The sequence below is a fragment of the Electrona antarctica genome, assembly GCF_951216825.1.
Source record: "Electrona antarctica genome assembly, chromosome: 12".
NCBI classification, from domain to species: domain Eukaryota; kingdom Metazoa; phylum Chordata; class Actinopteri; order Myctophiformes; family Myctophidae; genus Electrona; species Electrona antarctica.
In genome coordinates this window covers 12544316-12571069 of record NC_136793.1, presented here as the reverse complement: position 1 = coordinate 12571069, position 26754 = coordinate 12544316, and the positions used below count along the sequence as shown (strand labels likewise).

The 26754-nt window shown below is 42.8% G+C and overlaps 1 protein-coding gene and 1 pseudogene across 2 annotated transcripts; both read left to right on the top strand.

Annotated features, from left to right (window-relative positions):
* Positions 1-710: 710 nt before the first annotated feature.
* LOC306933289 (tyrosine 3-monooxygenase-like) lies at positions 711-12509 on the top strand (annotated as a pseudogene). Its single transcript has 12 exons — positions 711-877; positions 1891-1963; positions 2970-3061; positions 4050-4119; positions 4566-4616; positions 5830-5975; positions 6457-6592; positions 8270-8339; positions 8831-8887; positions 9770-9865; positions 10338-10471; positions 12344-12509. The product of its transcript is annotated as a tyrosine 3-monooxygenase-like (transcript).
* A 9165-nt stretch (positions 12510-21674) lies between these two features.
* LOC306934256 (E3 SUMO-protein ligase PIAS2-like) lies at positions 21675-26570 on the top strand (the record flags this gene model as incomplete). Its single annotated transcript, XM_079516828.1, has 5 exons — positions 21675-21758; positions 22760-22943; positions 24547-24680; positions 25182-25219; positions 26280-26570. Exons 1-5 carry the CDS (start codon positions 21701-21703, stop codon positions 26568-26570), a joined length of 705 nt encoding a protein of 234 aa, XP_079372954.1. The 5' UTR covers positions 21675-21700.
* Positions 26571-26754: the final 184 nt, after the last annotated feature.

Here is a 26754-nt window from a genome sequence, read left to right as displayed (position 1 = left end):
AGCACAATCATGTCAAGCAATTAATGTTCATTTAAGATATCCTGCGAGTGCGATGATTATACACACCAATGCGAAGATCATAAATTAATCTGCTTCACCCACACAAAAATGTTATTTTTTTTGTCTCACCAAAACAACAAATAAAAACCTATATGCCCTATAGGCCTACAGTCTAATTCTCATGTTTCACAGACTGTCCCAAATTATTCTTCAAGCCATAGGACAAATTATTTTGATTGCTAAATTGATGTCGGCAACTATATGTTTAGATATAGGCCGGCTACATCTAAATAACTGTTGAGTTGTGGTTTCATTTATAGCATTTATACAATATTATATAGGCTATCTAAGATATGTCCCTTTTAGCGCTGTAAGTGAAAGTAAAATCCTCTCTCTCTCGTCTGGAGGGGGTGGGGTGTAGATATGTATCTCTCCTCCTCAATACAAGAGAGAGAGAGAGAAGAGGAACTTTATGTAAATGCAGGATTTAATTTTCCAAGAGTAGGGACGGCCTACTTTTTTCACCCAATATAAATGCACCGCATTGCAGTTGACACCTGGTTATAAACGCCAGGAAGGGTTCCAACTTCCAAAGTCCTACATCGGAGAAATTGTTAAGGGTAAAAAAAACAGAAACAGAAAAGACGCCACACTACAAACACTACACTGACTGACTGGCTGCCACAGCAAAACAAGATAGACGCACGGAACGGACGGACGGACTTGTAGTATAACAGAACATAGCATTATTATAATTATTATGACTTCCAGTAAAGTAGAGATCCCCGGCGGAGTGAAGAGTGACCCCGCTGCGCTCATGGCACAGCTCCACCTCATGCCCCAGCCGGTGCCCAACGCGGAGATCCAGTACACCAAGGTAAGTTTCATTAGAACATGTTTTAAGTTATTTCCAAAAGTAGGCTATCCCCATGGAGCTCGTGTAGCCTACAAGTGGAACCAAATGGACCCTCACGGGTCCATTTGGTTCCACTTGTAGGCTACACGAGCTCCGAGATATAGGCTAAGGACCTGCTATGATGATGGAAGCCTGAGGGTTTCCTGGCCCCACTTTTTGGGAACCGCACTGATCTGTTTTGCTTTGAATCTAATATATTATGTTCAAACAAACATGCATGTCCAATGACATGCATGTCCAATCTGTCGATCCGATCCCCCAAAAATGTGATCTGTGCCAGACAGTCAGTGCTGCTGAAATCGTATACAAAGCCCAGGTGCGGTGCAATGGGTGTATCATGCGCCTGTTACGCACAGCAGCACAGGTGATACACTTTGGTAGGTTTTTTAGCGTGTGTGTGTGTGTGTGTGTGTGTGTGTGTGTGTGTGTGTGTGTGTGTGTGTGTGTGTGTGTGTGTGTGTAACACACTGTGTTAGTGTGTACCTGTAAGCATGATGAGCCTGTCGGGGTGTTTTCGCTTAGAATCGTATCTCAGATATAGGCTATTTTCCATCGGCGTAAAGCATGGTCTTTGAATGATTGAGAGGTTTTCTTCCATGACTTAGAAATAGGTGGAATTCAGTCTATCAAGTTGCAGTGCATATCAACTAAAGACGCATATTTTACTATATATATATATATATATATATATATATCATTGTCAACTGTTGGAATGAATGAATAGGCTATTCTCTCCATTTGGCAGTTAAAAAAAGGCATTTTCAGGAAAAACAGCTTTGTTCACATGCACTCATTAGCCACATAAAGCCCTATTTTAAAAAAATAGTGAAAATAGCAGATCTGTAAGTGTTGTGGAGTTTTGTAAGATTATTATTTATTTATTTTTAGCTTAATTTTCTATTCATAGGGTGTGTCGTACGTACGTAGCTTGATTGTGTGTCATGACTAAGAGAAATATGGTTTTAATCACAAAGCATGACGTCAGCACGCTCATCAGCGCCATCAAGAGGATTGCAGACGACGTCAAGACCACCAAAGAGGTCAAAGGTAAGACCCTCCCCGTTTGTATTTGGAATTATTAAGTGATGCTATACAATTGTACTATAGAGGGTATGCGTGTGACATCATCATCATACCCGGAAGTTATGCGGGAATGCCTACTGAGTGGCAAAAAGCTACTTTCTGGCCTTGACAGCCTATACATCCAAAGTCCTATTTGATTGCATTAAATTGCTTTAAACAACATTAAATTCACTTTGTCACTCACTTTGCCACTTGATTTGCCACTCGATCTGCCATTCACTTTATGCTAAGGCTGTCCCCGAACATTCGGGGGTTCGAACGTTCCCTCGTTAGGATTGGCACTCGAATCTTAATTAATGGGCTTGAACCCATTAAATAACTCGAAAATATATCTTGGCGAGAATGCGATATGCATAATAAGAGTACTATGTTCATTAACTGTTATTAAGGCTGTTGGAAATATCTTGTCTTATTATTAATACTATTTTGGATTTATATAGGCTTCTATAAGATTTAGATGTTATTAATAATGGTGCTTAAATCCTTCCCAGGGACACGTTGTGAACTTAAGCCATATTTCACTGATAGTCTGTATGCAATGTCGCCCCCCATAGGATCTATTTATGAATTGCAGCCTGGTTAAAAGCGGAGGTTCGGAGCTCGAAGGTTATTTTTTAAATGAATTAGAAACTAATGGTTCGGATGTTCGCTCGAAAATGCCTGCCGAAGTTCGAGTCCTAAAAACAGGGCTAGGGTGCAGCCTTACTTTATGCATGATGTTTGTTTGTCTTGTTTTGTATTGTAATGTATTGTCATGACTGTAAAGATTTGTTTAAAAAAAAAGGGGAAAAAAACTGCACTTCCGCTTGACTTCCAGCCTTCATTGGAGACACGTCGCTCCAATGAACTGCAGCGGCCAATGAGGCATCTCTCCTAACACTTTGAGAAGCACTGCTTTATGTCACTGGAATATCCAACTGTCCACCTGGAGACATTCATATTTGTGCCCAATTTCCCTTTTCTCCTCCAGAGAGAGAATTATTCCCAAAGAGAATAGCTGAATTGGACAAATGTCACCACCTCGTCACAAACTATAATCCGGAATTAGATCAAGAACATCCTGTGAGTATATAAAATGTCTCTTTCTTATGTTCGCTCGGAAATTCAGGGTTGGGGTCCAGTTCTAATATGATTATTTTGGGGGGTCCCCAGTCGGAGTGCCTGCTCAGCAGAGAGCAGGATTTGGGAGGAATAGACCACATCAGAATGTTTTAAACAGACATGTAGAGCGGGTATTTATGGGTAGAATCTCTATGGATATTTACTCAATATAAAATAAAGTGTCCAGAACATTAGCTATGTCTAGTTTGTCAACCTGAAGATAAAAATAATGTATTTCTAATAGTAAAAATAGTGTCCCGTTTGTCTAGAAATGGGGTTATTGAATACTGCTCCAATGCAAACGCCAGAGTTTTCAACCTGTAAATACATTTTTGGTTGTGGTGATTTCCTGATGATTCATTTGGTTTATAGCGTGTTCCTCCACATATGTGTCCAAATTTGACTGAAGAACTGCCATTGGATTTTTTAGAATTTTCGTTTTTTCATGTCATATGAAAGCAGGGAATCATAGCTTCAAATTGACATATTGGTTGTTCAGTTTGACCCACCAGTTTTGGAGATATGGCGTATATATATAGAGTAATGTCTTGCAGAAAACAGCGAGTTGAGAAAGGCTTGAAAGGTTCACTTCTGTGGACTCTAACATTACACCTAGATTATGTTATACACTGGTGAAACTCCTCACTGTCTATCAGTGGATGTGGTTGTCTAGACCAGGGGTTCTCGACGTTTCTGGCTGGGGACCCTCGAAAATGCTTTGGCCATGTCTCACGCCCCCCGCCCCCCTCCCCACCCCAATACAAATTGGCCGCTACAATAACTTTAATAATAGAGAAAATACATCATAAATAAATACTGAAACCCGATATAATCATTATGGAAAATTGCATGCACTATGTGTACTATGTAAAGTATTATTATCCCTTTTTGAGGGGCTCTACACATACAGATTTGTGGCGTGACCCCATTGTTTATCCATTGTGGACAGGGCTTCACAGACATTGTCTACACAGACAGAGGCGGGAGATGATTGGAGATATTGCCTTCAGATACAGATAGTAAGACACTATAATCTCTTCACACTCAACCTCATGCCCCTGGCGCTCCTTACTTATTAGTGCTGCCTATTCAGATACATACTAGATAATGTCATTCAGATGCTGTCCGTTTGTTATTTGGAATGCAGGGGACACATTTCACACAATATAAATAAATGTATAGTGACAAATACTCCCAAAACAATTCAATGTAAGTTACTTTGTAATTTTAATTTTGAATAATTGAGTAATTTTAAAAGCATGTATACTTTTTAATATTGAGTACTGCAGTACTTTGAATGAGCACTTGTAGTTGTAGTAATATTTAACTCGAGTACTGTGGTTGAGTACGTAGTCCACCACTAGTCTAGTTGTTGTCTGGTCTAGTGACTAGTGACTAGTGACTAGACTAGTCACTAATAACCTGAGGATTTACTAAAAGTGTGCTTGTCTGCTCTTGTCCTCAGCGGGGAGATCATTCCCAAACTGGAGTACACAGAAGAGGAGATAAGCACTTGGTACTTGATTTATGAGATTTATTATGTATCCTTCTGCTTGTGTGTTTACATAATTAACGTTTAGTACAATTCCACTATTGTTTAATAATTATATTGTGTGGTAGCTCTCCCCCCTCTCTCTCTCTCTCTCTCTCTCAAATTGGCCGTATATACTGTATATATATATATATATATATATATATATATATATATATATATATATATGTATATATATATGGGTCAGTGACACAATGGGATTGGCAAAGATGTTATGTTAAATCTTATGTTAAGGGCAATTTGTTTATTCCCCATGTGGCGCCAATTTATTCCTCAATGAGTCAGCTTCATAAGCTTCTTTGTTACACACATGCTTGTGAGTCATGGCAATATGATTTGGCCTCCATGGTTATTTTGATAAATTAGTTACAGGTGGAGGGTGCTATTAAAGCAATCTAGACATCAGCTTTAGATCATCTAAGTGCAAAATGTCAGCGAGGGTGCAGTGATTGAATGGATTGCCACTCAGTGTAGCAAATGGTGGTGTTGTTTTGCTTTGGGAAAAAATAATCACAGATTTGTTTTTTAAAGAGTTGTGAAATAAACCACTGCTCATCCGTTAACTAAAAAATCACACGCGTGTGAAGTAAGTGGTGCAACTCCGTTTGGGTTGTGTGGATGTAGCATTAAAAGGGTTTGAGCATGTGTCATCACTTAAAAGACACATTGACACCTAGCTGTATCCAACATTCCAATGTCTAGATTGACATCAAGCAATCAGACGCTGTACTCACTCAATTATTACATAATCGCCTAATCACAATTATTTATTTGAGATAATTACAATTATTTTTGCATTAATTGTCAATCGTTTAAAAAAATGTAAGATTTTTCAAAAATAGCAGAATTAGTAGATCAACTATTTCTGCTATTTTGTACATTTTTGGAAACAAAAACATTACAAATTATTAAATGTGTCAGTGATTTCTTTGTCATATCTGCACTGTGCAATTTATGATTAAGAAGCCCAAAAGGCAAACAGAAATACAATTGTAAAGTTCCAATGTTCAATGCTAAAAACACAATTAAATCCAATCGTCAACTTAAATTTGTAATCGTGACAGCCCTACTACTCACTCACTCACTCACAAAATAACATAACATGCTTTTTAGTACGTTCAAATCATTTCTGCAATCTGTAATCCTCATGAATGGATTGCGCGGTTGTGTTGTGCAGGAGAACGGTGTACAACACCCTGAGGGATCTGTACAACATCCACGCCTGCACAGAGCACCTGGAGGCCTTCCGTCTGCTGGAGAGGCATGGTGTGTACAGCCCAGACAACATCCCTCAGCTGGAAGACGTCTCGCGCTTCCTCAAAGGTACATACTTGACGGCACACTTTGCTGTAATTTTACTCGTATTCTTTTGAATCGATTTAGTTGTAGTAATATTTTTAGTCATCTGAAATGTTTTTTATTTTGCCGGGCGTTGTAATGCCTGATTTATAGGTGTGTGCCGAAAATAGCTGATCTACTACTTGTACATCTGCTATTTTCGGAGCGCGGCACCCACGCGCAGCCAAGCATAAAATGACTTGTCTTCGTTTGACTGGATCTCTTGTCCACTAGTCCCTCCCTAACATTTTCATCTCATTTTAATTTCTTAACTGCATAGAGAAAACCCTATTCGGATGAATCCTTAGTTATAATGTCATGTTTAATTTGCCCTTGATCACTAACTTCTCTCTCTCTCTCTCTCTCTCTCTCTCTCTCTCTCTCTCTCTCTCTCTCTCTCTCTTACACACACACACACACACACACACACACACACACACACACACACACACACACACACACACAGAGCGCACAGGGTTCCAGTTGCGTCCAGCCGCAGGTTTGATCTCGGCCAGGGATTTCCTGGCCAGTCTGGCGTTTCGGGTGTTCCAGTGCACGCAGTACATCCGTCATGCCTCCTCTCCCATGCACTCCCCAGAGCCGTGAGTACACTACAGCACATCCGCCATGCCTCCTCTCCCATGCACTCCCCAGAGCCATGAGTACACTACAGTACATCCGCCATGCACTCCCCAGAGCTGTGAATACACTACACACCACCCTCCTCTTCCTCATGCCTTCATCTCTTTCATCATCATCTTTACACTTTGGGCTGTTCTCCCCAATTAGGACAATCCTCTGTGCCACTCTCTCTATATATACTGTATCAAAGGCATAAAAAGCCCAGAAAATATATTTAGGACCCCCATAACTCTGAAAGTTACAGACCTGTAAGGGTCCATTTAGTTCTGTGTGTACTCTCTCAGAGTTATAGATCTGTAAGGGTCTATGTCGCACCCCCTCAAGGAATGCTGAGGGTAACTGGTCACCACTTTGAGGACCAATCCTCTGTGCGCTCCATCAAGTCACATCACGCTGTAAAAACCACAGGAGGCACAAGGGGGCGCCAGAGGGGCCAATTGAAAATATGAACCAGGAAAGCATCTATGTCATTTTAGATTTTAGCTATATAGACCAATTATTTGTTTACAAACATTGGGACTGGGCACAGGGTGACTGTTTCATGTAATCAATTCCCAACAGATCTCCAAGCCTGTTGTTTTGAGGAGCACTGGTTTCAGTCCATTCAACCTCCTCTTGTGTGTTGACTAGTGAGGTGCACCCTAGGACAGGGGTTCTCAACCCGTGGGTCGCGACCCCTCGGGGGGGTCGCCAAATTATTTTGGGGGGTCCCAAATTATTAAAAAAAAAAAAAAAAAAATCTTTTTGCAACTGAATGGCTGGAAAATGGAAATGAAGAGTTTACATATAGTACACATAGTACATGCATACACCTTCCCTAATGATTATATCTGGTTTCAGTATTTATTTATGGTCTCTATTATTAAGGTTATTGTAGCAGTCAATTTATATTGGGGGTCGGGAGGGGGCGGGGCGGGGGTCCCGAGACATTGCCAAAGCATTACCGGGGGTCCCCGGCCAAAAACGTTGAGAACCCCTGCCCTAGGAGACATTTATACTTCATTGCGCAACAGTAGAGAACAGCTGATATACAAGCTCACATCGCGTCGCGGACGTGACTGTTGTGAGCTTAGAGGTCTGCAACTTCTTTGAATTGCTATTATTGTTCACACACAACAGAAACCAATGGATTATATATTTCAAGAGAGAGAGATCACAATAAAAATCATAATCATTCTTCCTCCACACTGGGAGGAAAACAGCATCAGAAAGTTTGATGAGACATGTTTTTACATGAGCTAGAACCTTTCCATTGCATCTTAGTGGTGTTCTTGTGCTGCCGGCATGCGCGCGCATGCTGTTGCTTATCAGTGTGACGTCGTCTGGCGTCTATAGCGATATGTTGTTTTTTGTGTTTTTAAATTGGATTTAGATGATATTTGTAGAGTTGGCCTGACACAGCACACATGGACGTGCAAGCACGTTTTGTTTTGTTAGTTTTCCAAGACAGATATTTCTAGGTCTGCTATGCTCTAAATCCGATCATGCTGCTCTTCAGATGTTCTCTGTCTCTGTTGCTTTATCTTCTCATCTCATCTGGGGCCAGCCCATAATGTTGTTGTGGTGTGTCTCTCTCTCTCTCTCTCTCTCTCTCTCTCTCTCTCTCTCTCTCTCTCTCTCTCTCTCTCTCTCTGTAGAGACTGTGTCCATGAGCTTTTGGGCCATGTGCCCATGCTGGCAGACAGAACCTTCGCCCAGTTTTTACAGGTGAGTACTCACATTCCTCTTACTGCAGTGTAAGAAATACTTAAAGCAGAATGTCCCATTTCAAGTTTTCAAATGTATAAAAATCTTTTGAAAATAGCAGATCTACAAGCTCACAATGCATCAAATCACTATGAAAGCTTGTCGATCTGCTATATTCAAATGGCTGATAGGGTTGAAGTGGTTAATGTTTGTTTTGTAATAATAATCACAATCTACAAAGTTAACTAGTAAAGTTTTCAATTAAATGTAGTGGAGTAAAAAGTACAATATTTGTATCTGAGATGTAGTGGAGTATAAGTAGGCCTATTGGAAATTGGAAATACTCAAGTAAATTCCTCCAAATTGTACTTAAGTATCGTACTTAGGTAACTTTCCACCACTCGCTACATCCAACATTTCACTCTTTTCTTGCCGCTCCGTGCACTTGTTATGATGAAGTTGATATGATGAGAGCCAGGTGTGTGATAACGTCTGCCAAATGTGTGTTGTAGAACATCGGACTGGCATCGCTGGGCGCTTCAGAGGAAGATATTGAGAAGCTGTCCACAGTGAGTGGCTATCCTTCCCAATTTGACGCTGTATTTCTGTTTAGTAAAATCCTCTGTTCATTTTCCCATTTGTAATGTTATATCCTCAGAGTTAAAGGTGCTGTAAAAGTTATATGTTATGTCAAAACAAGTGTTAAATAGCTCTACATTAACATAGCAATCACATTATAGACTCTATAACTATTACTGAATAATCACTCTAGTCTAAAGTGTACTACTAGAGTGTTTGCTCAGTAACAGTTTCTTGTCTCTCCAGCTCTTAAACAGAAAATACATTTTCAGGTTGGGGTAAAAATTGTATCCAATCAATCAATCCAATCAATCCAATCCAATAAATTAACCCAATCCAAGCCATCCGCGAAATATCTCGAGGAAAGCTATTATTACCATCTGGGCCATCCACAACAAACATGAGATTTCTTTAAAAAATATAATAAAACATTAATTGCCCAGGGTTATTTAATCCATTAAATCAGTGGGCCCAGCGATTTATAGCAGCGGAGCACTTTTACCGACGGATTGGATGTTATCCCGGATGTGGATGTAGCAGCTAAATGTAGCCAAAACACTCTAAAGGCGATCGACAACAACGGGAGGTATGATTAAATCTACCGCTACTAGCATCTGGACCACGGTGGGCCATCTAACACATGATCTTTTCTTAGAATTAGACATTATGATTTAGATCACGAGTTATGAACTGTTCTCTCGCCTAACTGGATGAAATTGGTGTCCCACCAGAAAATGTATTTTCTACTTTTCCTAAAGAGCTGGAGAGAAGGGGAAACCCCTGGTACTGAAGAAACACTATAGCAATGATTACTTTTTAAAAGTAAAGTGAAATCAGCTAACTTAATGTTTACATGTCTGATTGTCCCTCAGCTGTTCTGGTTCACGGTGGAGTTTGGCCTGTGCAAGCAGAACGGCCAGGTGAAGGCGTACGGAGCTGGACTGCTCTCCTCATTTGGGGAGCTCGAGGTACGTACAGTCCAGTGCCCAACACGTTTTCTCTTTTCGTCCTGTGATTTTATCTCTCTGTCCGGAACATTAAAAGGAGAGCGCTTCACCCACTTTCTTTTCTTTTTCTTAATTCAAAGTTTTCCCAATCCATTTTCAAATTGATCTTCAAATTGGTCCGTTCAGTTCAGTAATAGTCCAGTTCAGTAATAGCTGCCTATCAGTGACATCATGGACGGGGATTCCAAGCTAATAGAAACAACAGCCTTTCATAGTCATTTGGAAAGTTAGCAGGCTGAAATAGAAGCCATTTTAATAATAATAATAATAAAACAAGGTTTGAAACCTCAAAATTAACAAAGCTGCCTACCGATAATGTCACTGGTCGGTGGGTTTTTGAACCTGTCCTCAGGCCTCTTCTGAGACACAGAGCGAAAATGGGTGAAGTGGAACTTTGAATCTTTTTCTCTTTGCCTCTCTTTGTCTTTGACAGCACGCCCTGTCCGATGAGCCTGAGAGGAGGGAGTTTGACCCTGAGGCGGCTGCGGTGCAGCCTTACCAGGATCAGGAATACAACAGTGTCTACTTTGTTTCTGAGAGCTTTGCAGACGCCAAGGAGAAACTCAGGTACACGGTGCACATTGACGCTTGCACACGCATGCACATACCACCTAGACTCTCTCTCACATGCACGCACACATACCACCTGTCCTAGACTCTCTCACACGCACGCACACATACACAGACACGCACGCACAGCCTTTGTGGATGTAAGAGGTCAGACAGGATTCAAGATCCAGGTTTCTGACACGGGGAACCCAAACATCTACTGGTCGTCTAAAGGGGGAATTTCCCCCCGGCTAAGACAAATATTTGGGTTTACAAGAAGGTTTCAGAGAGTTTGCCGGTAATGCACTCGAGCAGAGAATCCTGTAGGTTGACCGACTTATACGTTTTTGTTTTTAACGTTACGTCCGGCGGTTGGGTTGCGGTTTTCGCCTCATTCCGTTTGTCTCTTTGTTTGGCTGCCTGTAACTGCTTAAAAACCTCATATACTGCGTATAGTTGACCCCCCCCCCCCCCCCCCCAGGGTTGTGCTAGGTCCACCCCCCCCCCACATAGAAATCTCTTCACCAAAATCTACAAACTCACTTGTAGCCTATTTGAGTTCTCTTGTGTTGCTACGCGTGTCAAACAGACCAGCAGTTCCCAAACATGTTAGCTCGAGACCTAAAAGAGAAATTTCAACTTTAGCATGGGACCCAAACTAGTGAAGAAAGCAGATCTACAAGCGCGCAACCCGTCGCTTTGTGATGCATTCTGAGCTTGTAAATCGACTATTTTCGCTACTTATTAAACATTTGTTTTCTAGAGTTTCAGAGTTTTTAATACAGGTGAACAGAGAACGCTTCACAAACATACACTAACATCATGTGACAATAAACAACGACCTGACAAGGACTGACTGGGGAACAGGGATGATTACAAATGAGATACATCTGGGGAAGACATGAACAATTTAACATAGAACTATATGAAAACTAGAACATGAACATAACACAGTCATAGACAATACAATACCTAGACAAGACAGGCAAAATCTGTGACTGTGGCAACATGTTGTGATTTTGTACATCTGATACTTTAATGCTATAGGGTTTTAGTGTGAACGGATTTGCTCTCTGACTGTGCATGCATGTCTCTCATGGAATTACAATGACAGGTACAAATATCATGCTGATTCTATATCATGTATAGTGAAACGTGCTGTCGGGCTGTAGGTGTGGCCACTAACACAATGATTGAGATTTATAAAGACCAGAATCATGTGAACATTTGACTTAACGTTTGACATTTCCGTCCTTGTGTGTGCAGTTTGCGCACAGTGTTATTTAAGCATTTTTATGAGCAGTCTTCGTGCCGTCGCTGAAAGGCCTAATTAACAATTAGGTTCTAATTAACAAACTTTCTCCAGGCCATGCATATGATAATTGAGGCCATGCATTTGTATGATAATTTGTTTTTTGGAATCTAAGTACTTCCCCCTGAAAGATGCATATAAGCACGGGTGCTTACGGTGCTTTTTCAATATGCTAAGCCTGACCACACCTGAAACCATGGCTCTGCCATGATGAAAAGAATATTCAGTTTCAGTATGCTAAACTTGACCACCAGTGTCGATTTTGGGAAAAAAATTGCCATGATGACTAATACTATAAGACTAAATAGTAAATACTGACAATTTCATCAACAAATAAAAACTAGACTCAAATCTTAGGGGGGGACTAGTGGAGAAGAGATCATGAAAAGTCTAAAATCTCCATTTACAACGCATCAAGGCCCACCAAAATGCTTTTTTGTAGATTTAGTCTACTAAAATTGTATGATATTTAGTCGACTAAAATTAGACTAACACTAAAATATTTCACGTGACTAAAACTAAATTAAATTTTATTCAAAAGACTATGACTAAAACTAAATCAAACCGTTCTCCGACAGGACATACTTGGCTGGCATCAAGCGACCATTCTCCGTGAGGTTCGATCCGTCCACGTGCAGCATCGAGGTCCTGGACAACCCCCTGAAGATCCGAGGAGGCCTGGAGTATGTGAAGGATCAGGATGAGCTCAAGACTCTGGCAGATGCCCTCAAGGTTCTGTCGTGAGTCCCCCCCCATGCAGTCCCTGTGTACCACTACTGCTGTGTTCTGCTCTCTGCTGTCTAATGTCTGACACGTACCAAGACTGTTGTGTTCATAACTTTCTGTGCTGTTTTATGCTGCTATCTATTGTATGAAATGTCGTCTGGTCAGTGGTGGCAACCATTCAAACCTCAGTGCATAGTATAGGGCATCATGTCCAAAGATAGAATGTCCACTCGCGCCTGGATGTGGATTCATTCATTGACACAGCCAGGGTTCGGCCAGTTGGTGGCGATATTTATGATTGATGTCACAATTTAACAATCTAATTAAAATATTAACTATAGTCTACTACATCAAAGATTATTTGTCTTAAAATGTAAAAAAAAATATATAGCTTAAATACCCAATCTATAAGCTCACAACGCGTCACATTATGTTGATATTTTTGGTATTGGTATAGCTCTTGATACTTAAGCTATTTTTCAGTGGTAAAGAAAATGACCTGCTCTATTTATTTTACAAATGGAACTGTGGTTACAGTTTACGTATATTTACTTGAGTATTTAAAAATGTCAACACTTTATACTTCTCCCCCACTACATCTCAGATGCAAATATTGTACATTTTACTCCACTAGCATTATTTGGAAACTTGAGTTACTAGTAACTTTAGATTAATATTACAAAACAATCAATCCAATTAAGCCCTATTTTATACTTTGGTTCTTCTATTTTCGGAGATCGTCACATTTAAAAATAATCTACAGAAATGTGTTTTGCCAAAATCAGCCTCATGGTGGCGCTATAACAGGCCGTTGTGGAATAGAAAGAAAGTAAAAACTGTGCAATGGTGGAAGAAGAATCACATGCAACCCACTGTGTGATGACCACATGTGATGGCCACTGGTGGAAAAGCTTTTGTTTAAAGATCCATATGCCAGTTAAAAATCAACCAGGTTAAATGGAAGGACACTGAAAACGAAATCAAATCTTTAAAGAAAAAAGCAATATTACACGACAGGGTGTGCGTTACCGTCATTAATTGCACACCTGCGTTGCTGGTTGCTGCAGGAAGGAGCCGATAGGCGAGTTCCGTAAGCAGCGCAGAAGAGCGTATGTCTGATTATGGCAATGTGTGTATGTATGTCTGTATGACTGAGTACGGATTTTTTTTATTTTTGCGTTACATCCAGAGGTCGAACATTCTATTAAGTCAACAACCGTGCTTGACTCCAAAGCCACCGCTCACTTCACATTGGTGTGATTTTTCTGTTTTGATTAGGTGATGCTGGTTTGAAGCAGGGTATTTCAACCAATCAGATTGCTTCCTCGAAACTATATCTGTGGTATAATCGGGAGTTATTTCATTTGTATTTAAGTTTATTTTGTTTTTGAGTAGTGGAGTTTAAATGCTGGCCACAGAAATGACCAGCTGCTTCAGATTGGCTCATAAGGAGCTGGGTAATTGGACTGCACCATGTTCCCTTTGCATATGGGATGGGCAGGGGTTTATGTTTGAATGTATTATTAAGATTTTTGAATAAATGCATTTTTGATATTTCAGTTTCATTGTATTTTCTTTTGTTAATATGAGTTAGTGATGTGTTGTAGTGTATTATGTTGTAGTGATGTGTAGTATGTTTAAATGTTATCCTTTGTCTTCCCCTTTGTGTCAATAGTGGTTTGATCACCCACTATATATATGTTCCCCTCATATCTCATTTTGGTCAGTTTTGAGGTTCTGTTTGTCCTGAAGAAGAAGAAAAAAAAATATTTTATGAAACTACACACTTGTCCTGGTGTCTCTCTTGCCGATCAACTCTGGTCCCTGGCACCCATACACTAAGACTGGAAAAGCATCAGAGTCTTTTTAGATTTGAGCTTTAAAAATAAAGCATTATGTCATGCTTTGGCCATTCAGAAATAGCAGATCTACAAGCTCACTGTGTGTCAAAAATGCACTTAAAGTACCAAAAATACTCATTATGCAAATTGTAAAAGCAAAGTTTTCAGAACCTCCCTGTCACCACCGCATCATTTGGTGACCCCCCCCCCCCCCCCCCCCGGGGGATCATGACCCACAGTTTGTCAGCATCCAAGAATACCAAGTATGCAAATTGGAGCCCGACAGCATGCCAGATTTCTGGGTCCGATGTTGATATGACCCATATTTGATCAAGTGCTTTACAATGTGTTTTTTACAACTTTCACACACACTGATGGCGGAGGAAATCCACGCAAGGTTCATCAGGAGCAGTTAGGGGTTCAATGTCTTGCTCAAGGACACTTTGGCACTAAACCAGGGGGAGCCAGCCATCTATAGCTGGGAACCGTTTCCCAAGTGATGTCACACAAAGTATAAGGGCTACCCTGGCCTGGGGACTGAGAACGCCAGACACAGCATCAAGAGCTTGTAGCATCAAGCAAGAAGAAGTTCTCCACCCCACGGCTCAAGGTTAGAAGAAATAACCTCGCCCTCCAGAAAGAATCTACCTACATAGGTAGACCAGCATAGTTTCCTTCAACCTCCAATATCGCGTGACCAGACTCTTGGCCTTGGTTACATTTACCGTTGCTACTTTATGTATAATGTTGATAGTTTTATTTTATTTTATTTATTCTTTTGAATGCAGCACTTTCTTTACATCGTCATTGTGGTATTGATACCAGCCTACTGAATACTTCAGTTCACCACTGAAAAGAACATGATAGCAGAGGTAAAGCACAAGCACAGTTCTATACCTTGAGTCAATGTCACTGTGAAAGGAGATATAAGGTGGCGAACTTAAAAGAGGGTCCAAGGCAGCTCTGTCCAGTAGAAGTAGAAAAATCCTTTATTTCATTAATTAGTTAAATATTAAAAACAAGGGTTAAAAACACGACCAACGCGTTTCGGCCTGCATGGGCCTTCATCAGGGTCAACTGTGATAGCAGAGGTATTTCCATCTATAAATAAAGGTATACCAAGCAGACATCAAACAGGATATCACTCCTAAAAATCGCTGACCTATACACTTCCCCAAGACAGGCATCCCGTCACAGTCTATATGCTATTATTAACGCGTCTGAGGAGGAAACTACTCCATCTACCAATAAAGGAAACCACTGCGTCGGCATTTCCCGCACGCAGGCTCCAGAATAGAAAGTTATGGTCCAAAAGAGAGGTTTCTGAGACTGATCGCTCAGCTGTTGAGCTTGTGCCAAATACCTTTGTACTTTTACTTTTGCAATTTTGAATGCAGGGCGTTTACTTGGTATTTTCTGCATTGCGGTATTGCTAATGTTACTTAAGTAAAAGTATGAATTCTGCGATATAGAAATACTCTGTTACATGTGAAAGTCCAGAATTCAAAATGTACTTGAGGAAAAGTAGGCCTACAAAAGTATTGCCATCAAAATGTAGTTAAAGTACCGAAAGTAAAAGTAGGATATACTCATTATGCAGAATGTCCCATTTAAAAAAAATCTATTTTTGAAAATAGATCTACAAGCTCACATGCATCGCATTGTGACGCATTGTGAGCTTGTACATTTTCAAATGGCCGAAATGTCTAGGGCTGAAGTAGTTAATTAATGTATGTTTTGTCATAATAATCAAAATCTACAAATAACAGAAGTTTTCAAATAATTGTAGTGGAGTAAAATGTCAATATTTGCCTCTGAAATGTAATGGAGTAGAAGTAAAAGTAGTGAAAATTGGAAATACTCCAGTAAAGTAAAAGTACCTAAAATGTTGTCCACACTATGGGGGCGGGCTCTCCACGGCTCGGGGCGAGCCGTCATCACTTTTCGAAATTCTGTGGCGAGCCGTCTTCACTTTTCGAAATTCTGTGGCGAGCCGTCTTCACTTTTCGTGAGGGCGAGTTGGAAAAGGGGCGAGTCGACCTGGTACCACCTTTCTTATGACAGTCTCTTGTAACTTAGGGCTGTATTTTGCGTGTCTTAAGTACCAGGTCTTATTACATAACTTAAGACCTGGAGGCGTGGTTAATGCTCTTTGGCCACTCAGAATAGCCAAATGGCATTGATCACGCCTCCAGGTCTTAAGTTATGTAATAAGACCTGGTACTTAAGACACGCAAAATACAGCCCCTGGTCTCTTTGTGTGACCAGTGCAAATGGAGCTGCTGCATCCTGCTGCTGCTAGCTGCTTGTGGCTTGATTGCTTACACAAAAAACCTGTGTACCCAATTTACATGAGCAGACCAAAGGAGACACGGAACGTGACTTTGACTCTTCAAAATAAAAGCATTACAACAACTTGACACGAATACATGAAATAATGTTTTAAACGTAAATGTGACTTAATTATGACCTTTTAGGAATAAAGCAAACTATATCACCTATAGTGGCAACAGTTACAATATGAATGTGTTTAAATGCCAGTGTAGCTGGTTCACACACACACACACACACACACACACACACACACACACACACACACACACACACACACACACACACACACACACACACACACACACACACACACACACACACACACACACACACACAATGCAGCAGGCATTAGACAACCTGACAGCCACCAACCTGGCAACCCTGAATGAGCCAATCAGCTGTCAGTCTCTGGTGTGTGTGTGTGTGTGTGAGAGAGAGAGAGTTCTCACAAGTACTGTTAAAAAAAACTCTACCCTAACGTCACTAAAAAGTACATTAAACACTTTTTCCTTTCCAAAACAAACACAACGTACATTATGACAATATTTCACCCTTTGCATTGGTAAAATAGACTTTTTCTTTTTTTCCCTTCCCTTCCAAAAAAACTAAAAGATGAAATTACCCAAAATCCATGGTTAAGAGTATTCCACGATGGCTCAGTGGTTTGGGCAGCTTCTTGCGGTGCTTGCCAGAGGACGCTGGATCGAGACAGTCAACAAGTCTGCAGTCAAGATTCGGGACCTCGGACCAAGGACTAAGGATCCAGAATAAATAAATCAAAATAAATCACTCTTTACCTTTTAGTCAACAAGTCAAAAGTCAAGACAAGGACTAAGGACTAAGGATAAATCAATCCCGGCCCCTCCATAGGGCCGGGGGTCCGCCGGGGGTCCGCGGAAGGGGTCCGCCGGGGGTCCGCGGAGGGGGTCCGCCGGGGGTCCGCGGAGGGGGTCCGCCGGGGGTCCGCGGAGGGGGTCCGTGGGGGTCCCCGGCCCTATCTCGGCCGTCCCTTGTCCGTTTCGGATGGGGGGAATCTCGTTCGAACCGGGCCGCCGTCCCGGACGCGCTCCCGGGGCTCTCGCGGTGGCAATAGTTGGAAATGTCACGTCCACCAAGGGGAAACCTTGACCAGGCTATGGTGAGTATGCCAGTATGGCCACTATATGCGTGTAGGCTACTATGTTGGCAGCAGTGCTCCGTTCACGTTTGTTTATTATATTAGTGCTGTCTGCCGTGATACCTGGCTTAATATGGTCAATACTGAATCAGTCTAAAATATGCTTTGGCCCCCCCCCCCCCCCCCCCACCCACCTCTTGCTATAGACAGACATGACTTGACATGACATGACATGACATGATGTGTGTCAAACAATTGTCACACATGGATGGATGATTATCCTTCAGTATGCAAATGAAGGTGCGTGGTATGCAAATGAATGGGAGTGGTATGCAAATGAAGGGGCATGGTTCCGGCTACTTTGTGGGATTAGTTTATGCAAATGAAGGTGCGTGGTATGCAAATTAAGGGGCATGGTTCCGGCTACTTTGTGGGATTAGTTTATGCAAATGAAGGGGCGTGGTATGCAAATGAAGGGGCGTGTTGTGCAAATGAAGGGCAGTGGTATGCAAATGAAAGGGAGTGGTATGCAAATGAAGGGCATGTTTCGGCTACGTTGTGGGATTAGTTTATGCAAATGAAGGTGCGTGGTATGCAAATGAAGGGGAGTGGTATGCAAATGAAGGGGAGTGGTCTGCCCCTTCATTTGCATAAACTAATCCCACAAAGTAGCCGAAACATGCCCTACATTTGCATACCACGCACCTTCATTTGCATACCACTCCCCTTCATTTGCATACCACGCCCCTTCATTTGCATAAACTAATCCCACAAAGTAGCCGAAACATGCCCTTCATTTGCATACCACTCCCCTTCATTTGCATACCACGCCCCTTCATTTGCATAAGATAATCCCACAAAGTAGCCGAAACATGCCCTTCATTTGCATACCACTCCCCTTCATTTGCATACCATGCCCCTTCATTTGCATATCACACCCCTTCATTTGCATACCATGCCCTTCATTTGCATACCACTCCCCTTCATTTGCATACCACTCCCCTTCATTTGCATACCACGCCCCTTCATTTGCATACCACACCCCTTCATTTGCATAAACTAATCCCACAAAGTAGCCGAAACATGCGCTTCATTTGCATACCACTCCCCTTCATTTGCATACCACGCACCTTCATTTGCATACCACTCCCCTTCATTTGCATACCATGCCCCTTCATTTGCATACCACGCACCTTCATTTGCATACCACTCCCCTTAATTTGCATACCATGCCCCTTCATTTGCATACCACGCCCCTTCATTTGCATACCACGCACCTTCATTTGCATACCACTCCCCTTAATTTGCATACCATGCCCCTTCATTTGCATACCACGCCCCTTCATTTGCATATCATGCCCCTTCATTTGCATACCACGCCCCTTCATTTGCATACCATGCCCCTTCATTTGCATACCACGCACCTTCATTTGCATACCATGCACTTTAATTTGCATACCACTCCCCTTCATTTGCATACCATGCCCCTTCATTTGCATACCACGCACCTTCATTTGCATACCACTCCCCTTCATTTGCATACCATGCCCCTTCATTTGCATACCACGCACCTTCATTTGCATACCACGCCCCTTCATTTGCATAAACTAATCCCACAAAGTAGCCGGAACCATGCCCCTTAATTTGCATACCATGCCCCTTCATTTGCATACCACTCCCCTTCATTTGCATACCACGCCCCTTCATTTGAGTAAGATAATCCCACAAAGTAGCCGAAACATGCCCTTCATTTGCATACCACTCCCCTTCATTTGCATACCATGCCCCTTCATTTGCATACCATGCACCTTCATTTGCATACCACTCCCCTTAATTTGCATACCATGCCCCTTCATTTGCATACCACGCCCCTTCATTTGCATACCACTCCCCTTCATTTGCATACCATGCCCCTTCATTTGCATACCACGCCCCTTCATTTGCATACCACGCCCCTTCATTTGCATACCACACCCCTTCATTTGCATACCATGCCCCTTAATTTGCATACCACGCACCTTCATTTGCATACCACTCCCCTTAATTTGCATACCATGCCCCTTCATTTGCATACCACGCCCATTCATTTGCATACCACGCCCCTTCATTTGCATACCACACCCCTTCATTTGCATAAGATAATCCCACAAAGTAGCCAAAACATGCCCTTCATTTGCATACCACTCCCCTTCATTTGCATACCACGCACCTTCATTTGCATACCACTCCCCTTCATTTGCATACCATGCCCCTTAATTTGCATACCACGCACCTTCATTTGCATACCACTCCCCTTTATTTGCATACCATGCCCCTTCATTTGCATACCACGCCCCTTCATTTGCATACCATGCCCCTTAATTTGCATACCACGCACCTTCATTTGCGTGCGTCTCACAAATCTAAACATATTGTAGATGTGTGCATAAATATGTTTGTGTAGTTGAACATGCAGTTTAAAGATGGAGTGCCATGATTGTTTTCCTCCCTAAAACATGATCATCGGGTATTATTACAATATAAGGAGGAAGAACTTTTTCCAAAAAGTGTACAATATTTGTTAAAATCTTGCTTTTATGTGGACACGCCCACCAGTTCATTAAGTTTGCCTGGTGGGTGGTGATGGGTGGTGATCCACCTAAATTGAAGCCACACCCACAGCTGTAGTTGTATGATAAAGGGGGAGTGGTTAGGGGAGGGGCTGATAGTGTGATGTCACTATATTACTGTTTATTTCATTGGCCCGTTTGACTGTCAAGGGTTCAGCCTCCAGGAAGAAACCATTGCACATAAAAACGACTCCAGGGTTGTAGGTCTGCTATTTTTGAAAAATGGTGAAAATGAAAAACCTCATGTTTCTCTATCAGTGGTTCTCAATATTTCCCTCTTGTAGGTCTGCTATTTTTGAAAAATGGTGAAAATGAAAAACCTCATGTTTCTCTATCAGTGGTTCTCAATATTTCCCGCTTGTAGGTCTGCTATTTTTGAAAAATAGCAGACCTACAAGTGGCACCGAGTGCCGCGCTGTGAACTTGTAGGTCTGCTATTTTTGAAAAATAGCAGACCTACAAGTGGCACCGAGTGCCGCGCTCGGGGAGCTCTATAACATATCCGAAGATCAGACCGGAAGGCCTGATTTTCAGCTCACAGTGCGGCACCGAGTGCCGCGCGGTGAACTTGTAGGTCTGCTATTTTCTACAGAAGCAAAGGTTTGACGTTTGCGCGCGTCTACGTCGACTAGAAAGGTCGCCCGAGGACGTACTACAGTTCCACGCGTGCGTCTCGGGGAGCTCTATAACATATTCGAAAATCAGACCGGAAGGCCTTACCGTTGTGGCGTTCTACAGAAGCAAAGGTTTTAAATAGTAGATCTACAAGCTCGTAGCGCGCCACTCGGTGTAGTGGAACGTTCGCGCGCGCCATGTCGACTAGAAAGGTCGCCCGAGGACGTACTACAGTTCTACGCGTGCGTCTCTGGGAGCTCTATAACATATCCGGAAATCAGACCGGAAGGCCTTTCCGTTGTGGCGTTCTATAGAAGCAAAGGTTTTTACGTTCGCGCACGCCATGTCGACTATAAAGGTCGCCCGAGGACTTACTACAGTTCCACGCGTGCGTCTCGGGGAGCTCTATAACATATCCGAAGATCAGACCGGAAGGCCTTACCGTTGTGGCGTTCTACAGAAGCAAAGGTTTTAAATAGTAGACCTACAAGCTCGTAGCGCGCCACTCGGTGTAGTGGAACGTTCGCGCGCGCCATGTCGACTATAAAGGTCGCCCGAGGACGTACTACAGTTCCACGCGTGCGTCTCGGGGAGCTCTATAACATATCCGAAAATCAGACCGGAAAGCCTTACCGTTGTGGCGTTCTACAGAAGCAAAGGTTCAAGTTCCAGGAGGATGGCAGCTGGTGTCCCATGAGACCCAAGAAAGAGTCAGTCAAGGTGTCCTCCCAGTCCATTCCAAAACTTGAGCGTAAGTACAACTTTATTTATGTTTTTGTTGAAACTCACAGATTTAAGTTGTCAGTGGCCATTCCCTAGAAGGCGCCTCACACACCGAAATTCTGCTATCTACAAGATGGCCTATCTTCGGTTGTTTGTTGTTGTTTTTTTGTGTGTGTTTATTGATAGTAGAGAGAGACAGGAAACTGGGACAGTGGCACGCAGCCATGGCCGCCGGGCTCAGAAATTGCACCTGCGACTCACTATCAGGCTGCTTTAGAACCTATAACCTTAACCGCTAGGCCAGCGGTGCTCTAGTTATTCGTTATTTTAACATAAGAGTATTTGATGTGGTGACGGTCAAACTAGAAATAGAATACATTCAGAAAGACCCTATTGATCTCGTATATTTAATAAAAGCAAAGGTTTAAGGCCACAGTCTGCATTTGGTTGGTTGCATGGCTACCAAAACATCATTTGACATATTGTGGTCATTGTTTATGAAACAGAGCACTAATTTGTGGGGGAGGGGTCTCCTTTCACACGGTTTCACAAATGGCAGACTTAGACTATATTAGCCCAACATAATCTTTCAGTCGCGTTGTGAGATTTTCTTTGCTCTCGTCCATGGAAACTGTAGTCATAGTTGTCTTAACCCACTAAGACCTGGAACGCATCTGTATCACCTTAGCGACCACATGAACCATTATTTTATACTTTAGCTGTTGAAAAATAACAGATCTACAAGCTTGTAGCTCTGCTATTTTTGAACAATTGTGAAAATGTGAGCAATTCTTTGAATTTATATTCTTTCACTTGCTTCTGGGGGGTCCCTGGAACGACATATGCTTTGATGGGGGTCGGCGGCCGAATCCATATCATTTACGGGGTCCTTGACATGAAATATTTTTTATCACCGCGCTGATATAGGAACATAGGTCTTTCAGAAAACTGTCATGATTTAGAAGACATTTGTAGAATCTGGTCTCAGGCCTTAATGGGTCCCATACCTCCCCCTCCATCACCCCACAGCGTCCACTCCCGTGCGACAGTGTGCGATGGCGCTGCCCACGGGCGAGTCCGGCTCCGCCAAGAAGGCCGACGTCATCGACCTGACGCTGGAGACCTCGTCGTCGTCAGAGGACGAGGAGCCCGACCTGCCCATGAAGAAGCGCTGCGTGTACATGACCAAGACGGAGGAGATCCACAGCAAGGGGTCAGTGGTGTTCGTCATTGTCTCCAAACCTTGGAGAAAGGGGGAAGCTGTGTCTCAGATCAGGTCTGACACAAACAGGCAATATAGAACATAGACCTATATAAAGGCTAGATGGCTCAAGGCGGAGTCTCTGACGTAGTTCAGCCGGAAGCCATCTTGCTTCGGGGCTACAGTACAGTATGTTCAATGGCAGCTCAAACAAAAAGTCATAACTCGCTCAAATCTTGACTGATTTATAAACGGGTTGGTTTATTACAAACATTAACGTGGCTATGATTCAGGGCGCTTATCTGCTTAATTTAGTTTTTTATATGAACGTCGTATAAAAGCATATAAGTATGCGGACGTCTCTGATGTTTATAACAAACCAAACCATTTGAAAATTGAGCAAGTTATGGTTATTTAAAAGCACATGCCCCATAGACACAATGTTATGCTGCCCCGAGGTAAGATGGCCGCCACGTAGCAACGTCGCTCTCCATTGGCCATTGCGCGGGTGAGCCATCTAGCTTTCTTATATATATATCTATGATATAGACCGTATTCACACAGCGGCCATCAAGTTAATAGCAGGGTGGCGAGTTGCCAACTTGCCACCCTGCTATTAACTTGATGGCAAGATGGCCGCAATTTGTGAATATGGTCTGTTGGCATGTTATACAGAAACAGACGGCAGAGTCACACTCATTGCCAGCTGTTGTAGTAATCAACCACTTCCACACCCCATCTATAGGTTCATGCTGCACTAGCTAGTTAGCCTGGAAACCAGACAAAACGGCCAGTGCAAAAACAAAAATTGCCCATGGCAGAATTAGTCTGGCCCCGCTTGGTGATTAGATTTAGCTGCCCCTGAAATTGTGTGGGGCACCAATTGGGGACCAGCGTGCAATTATGCGGCGGGTTCATCACCAGAGGCATTTTTGTTAATCCGGCCCCTGGAAATGCAGGTTCCACACAGATTCCAAAATATTAAGATTAAGGGTGCGTTCGGAAATGCGCACCGGGAATGTAGTCAGTTTGTTGAGTGTGGTGGGCGGTGATGTCACAGAGTGCGTTCAGTGTGCCTTATTTACGAACGACCAAAGCTGTGACGCATTCACACTGGACGACCCCAGCTTCAGGGTAGGGTCGCTCAGTGCGGGCACTCGGCACACCCGGTGCGCAGCACACTGGATTTTCGAACGACAACGCACCGAGTGCACTGAATAAACGAACGACAAGAGAGCACACCAGTGCGTTCAGGGCGCATTTCCGAACGCACCCTAAGTGTGGTGTTACTCACGTAACACTACACTGCCAAAATGACTACAATTTAATAGCATTCAAGGGACAATTTTCCCAGGTGTTTAATCCGTTTATACGACTGTATGTGGTTATTTTTATACAGTTATAGATATACCAGTTGTAGAAAAGGATGTGGCGATGTTGAGCCAAACTCGTTGCATACGAGTTACATGCATACTAAATAATTTCCTTTATTTCTACTATTGGATAGAGACCAGTATAAGGCTGTGCAATCCACAGCGCACAAATAATGGATGATTGAATCGGACCATGTCTTTACCCACAATATATCTTATTGTTTGTTTGTCTGTCTCTCCAGGGTACTGACCTACCAGCCCTCCACGGTGCGAGTGCCAAACGTCCAGACTTTGGACACGCCCTACCTAACGTCCTCGCTGTCAGACTACCCTTTCCACCACTCCACCCTGGCTACCATACCTGCTGACATGCAGAGTGAGTGGCAATGTAACCCCATGTGCTGACTGCATGTCACCCCAGTAATAAGGAGTAAATATGACCCTCTATGCCAGTGGACTGCATGTCTCCCCAGTAATAAGGAGTAAATATGACCCTCTATGACTGCATGTCTCCCCAGTAATAAGGAGTAAATATGACCCCTATGCCAGTGGTTCTCAAAGTGGGTGCCCTGACGCAAGTCCAGCGGTGCTGCAGAATGCTCTGATAACATTTGGAATTCATCAATATCTCTTCAGTTGAATCACTTAACACCCTCTATACCAGGGGTACTCAATTATCTTGCCGAGTTGCCACTGGAACTCTCTCAAGGACCCCTGTAGGTCCCCGGACCCCACTTTGAGAACCACTGCTCCTACAGAATGCGGCACAAGATGGGCATTAAGTCCTTGGATCGCTGGTTCACACCTGCTACTGTTTGCAAATTATTTGTATAATCCTTGTGTAACATTTCAAAATGTCTGTTTTGGTTTCTCTTAGGTCTGGATCTGCTTTCTTTTCTTCAAGCAGATTCTCAGGTACTTTGTCTTGAATTTAGCACGTTGTCATTATTTAACCTCATGAAGATTTTGTTGGTAATTTCCAGTCCAGGGATGGTATTGTGTTAGTTCCACTAACAGAGGACAATAAATTAGACAGTATGTATTAATAGACACAGGAAGGTTATACAATCTCTGTAACTAGCTCTATATCAGAAACTGTGTCAGCTTTACACAACAAGCAAAGTCTAACAATAGGCAGAAATGTGCCGAGATGTGGAATAATTGAATATCATCTGTCATGAGACAAGGGCACTTGCACATCATTTCCAGGAGATGGTGCAAAAACACCCTGCATTCTATTTACTGCTACTGAACTGAACAACCAGTTGATGTACTGTGTCACTTGAAGTTTTGTTTCAAATTTAAAGTGCACTATGAACTATGGCTATTATTGTACTTATGAGTTTTATTAAAATTATTTCAGCATTACCATTAGTATATCTCTGCTGTCGGGCAGAAACCAGCTATGTCAAAAATATAAACCTTTCAGGAAAGAAAAAAAAATGTTTTTAGAACGATACTCCCTCATCAAAGTTGGTACAGTGACTTTATACAGATACTTTTTTTTATTACATTTTTATCCCACAATTTTGCACCCCATCTTTTTCACCCAATTTTTTATTTAATTTTGTAATGTAATCCTGGGCGCTACACTTCCTCTGCCAACCAGGGGGGGCAGCGGACTGACCTCATGCTTCCTTCTATGCCTGAGGAGTCCAAGCTGCTTCTTTTCACCTGACGGGGGAATTTCCCCGGCCGGACATAGCGCGTGGAAGGAACACGTTATTCCCACCAGTTCCTTTCCCCTCCATCAGGCACCCCGGCTGGCCAGGGGGAGGTAGTTTAGAGACCAGGATTACTGCATGTTTTTTGTGAGGGTACCTACCTTTATACAGATACTTGAATATGTCCTTATATTATCAACACTTTACCCTTACCTTGTATGAATTATATTTCCATGTATTTCTAGCATTACAGTGCTCCCATGTTCCTGGACAACATTATATTATTGAACTTATGTGAATTATATTTCCAGCATTACCGTGCTCCCATGTTCCTGGACAACCTGAGCAGCAGCCTGCAGAGCTCGGCCTCCTCCACCAGCTCTGCACTGGTCTCCTCCTCCACCAGCCACTACGAGAGCTCCGCCCACGTCGCCACCAGCTCCACCCACCACGAGACCCGCGTCATCACGGGGGGCGGGGCCGGGAGTGCCGGCCGGGAGTGCCGGCCAGCCGCTGGGCAGCAGTGGCGGCTCCGGCGGCATTTCGGACATCATCTCGCTGGACTGAGAGGCCACGAGGGGTGCGACCACGAGGGTCTTTGAGGGAGGATTCAGAGGGCCTTGTACACTCCAAGTTAAATGGGCTCTATGCACACTAAGTCAATAACTCTTCCTACTTCCGGACCCCTTCTCTACTTACTGCACAGGTGTCACCGACGATAACTCATTTAAGGCTCTGTTCCATTCTGGTCAAACAGAGTCAGGGTGCTGCTATTGTGCGTGTTGG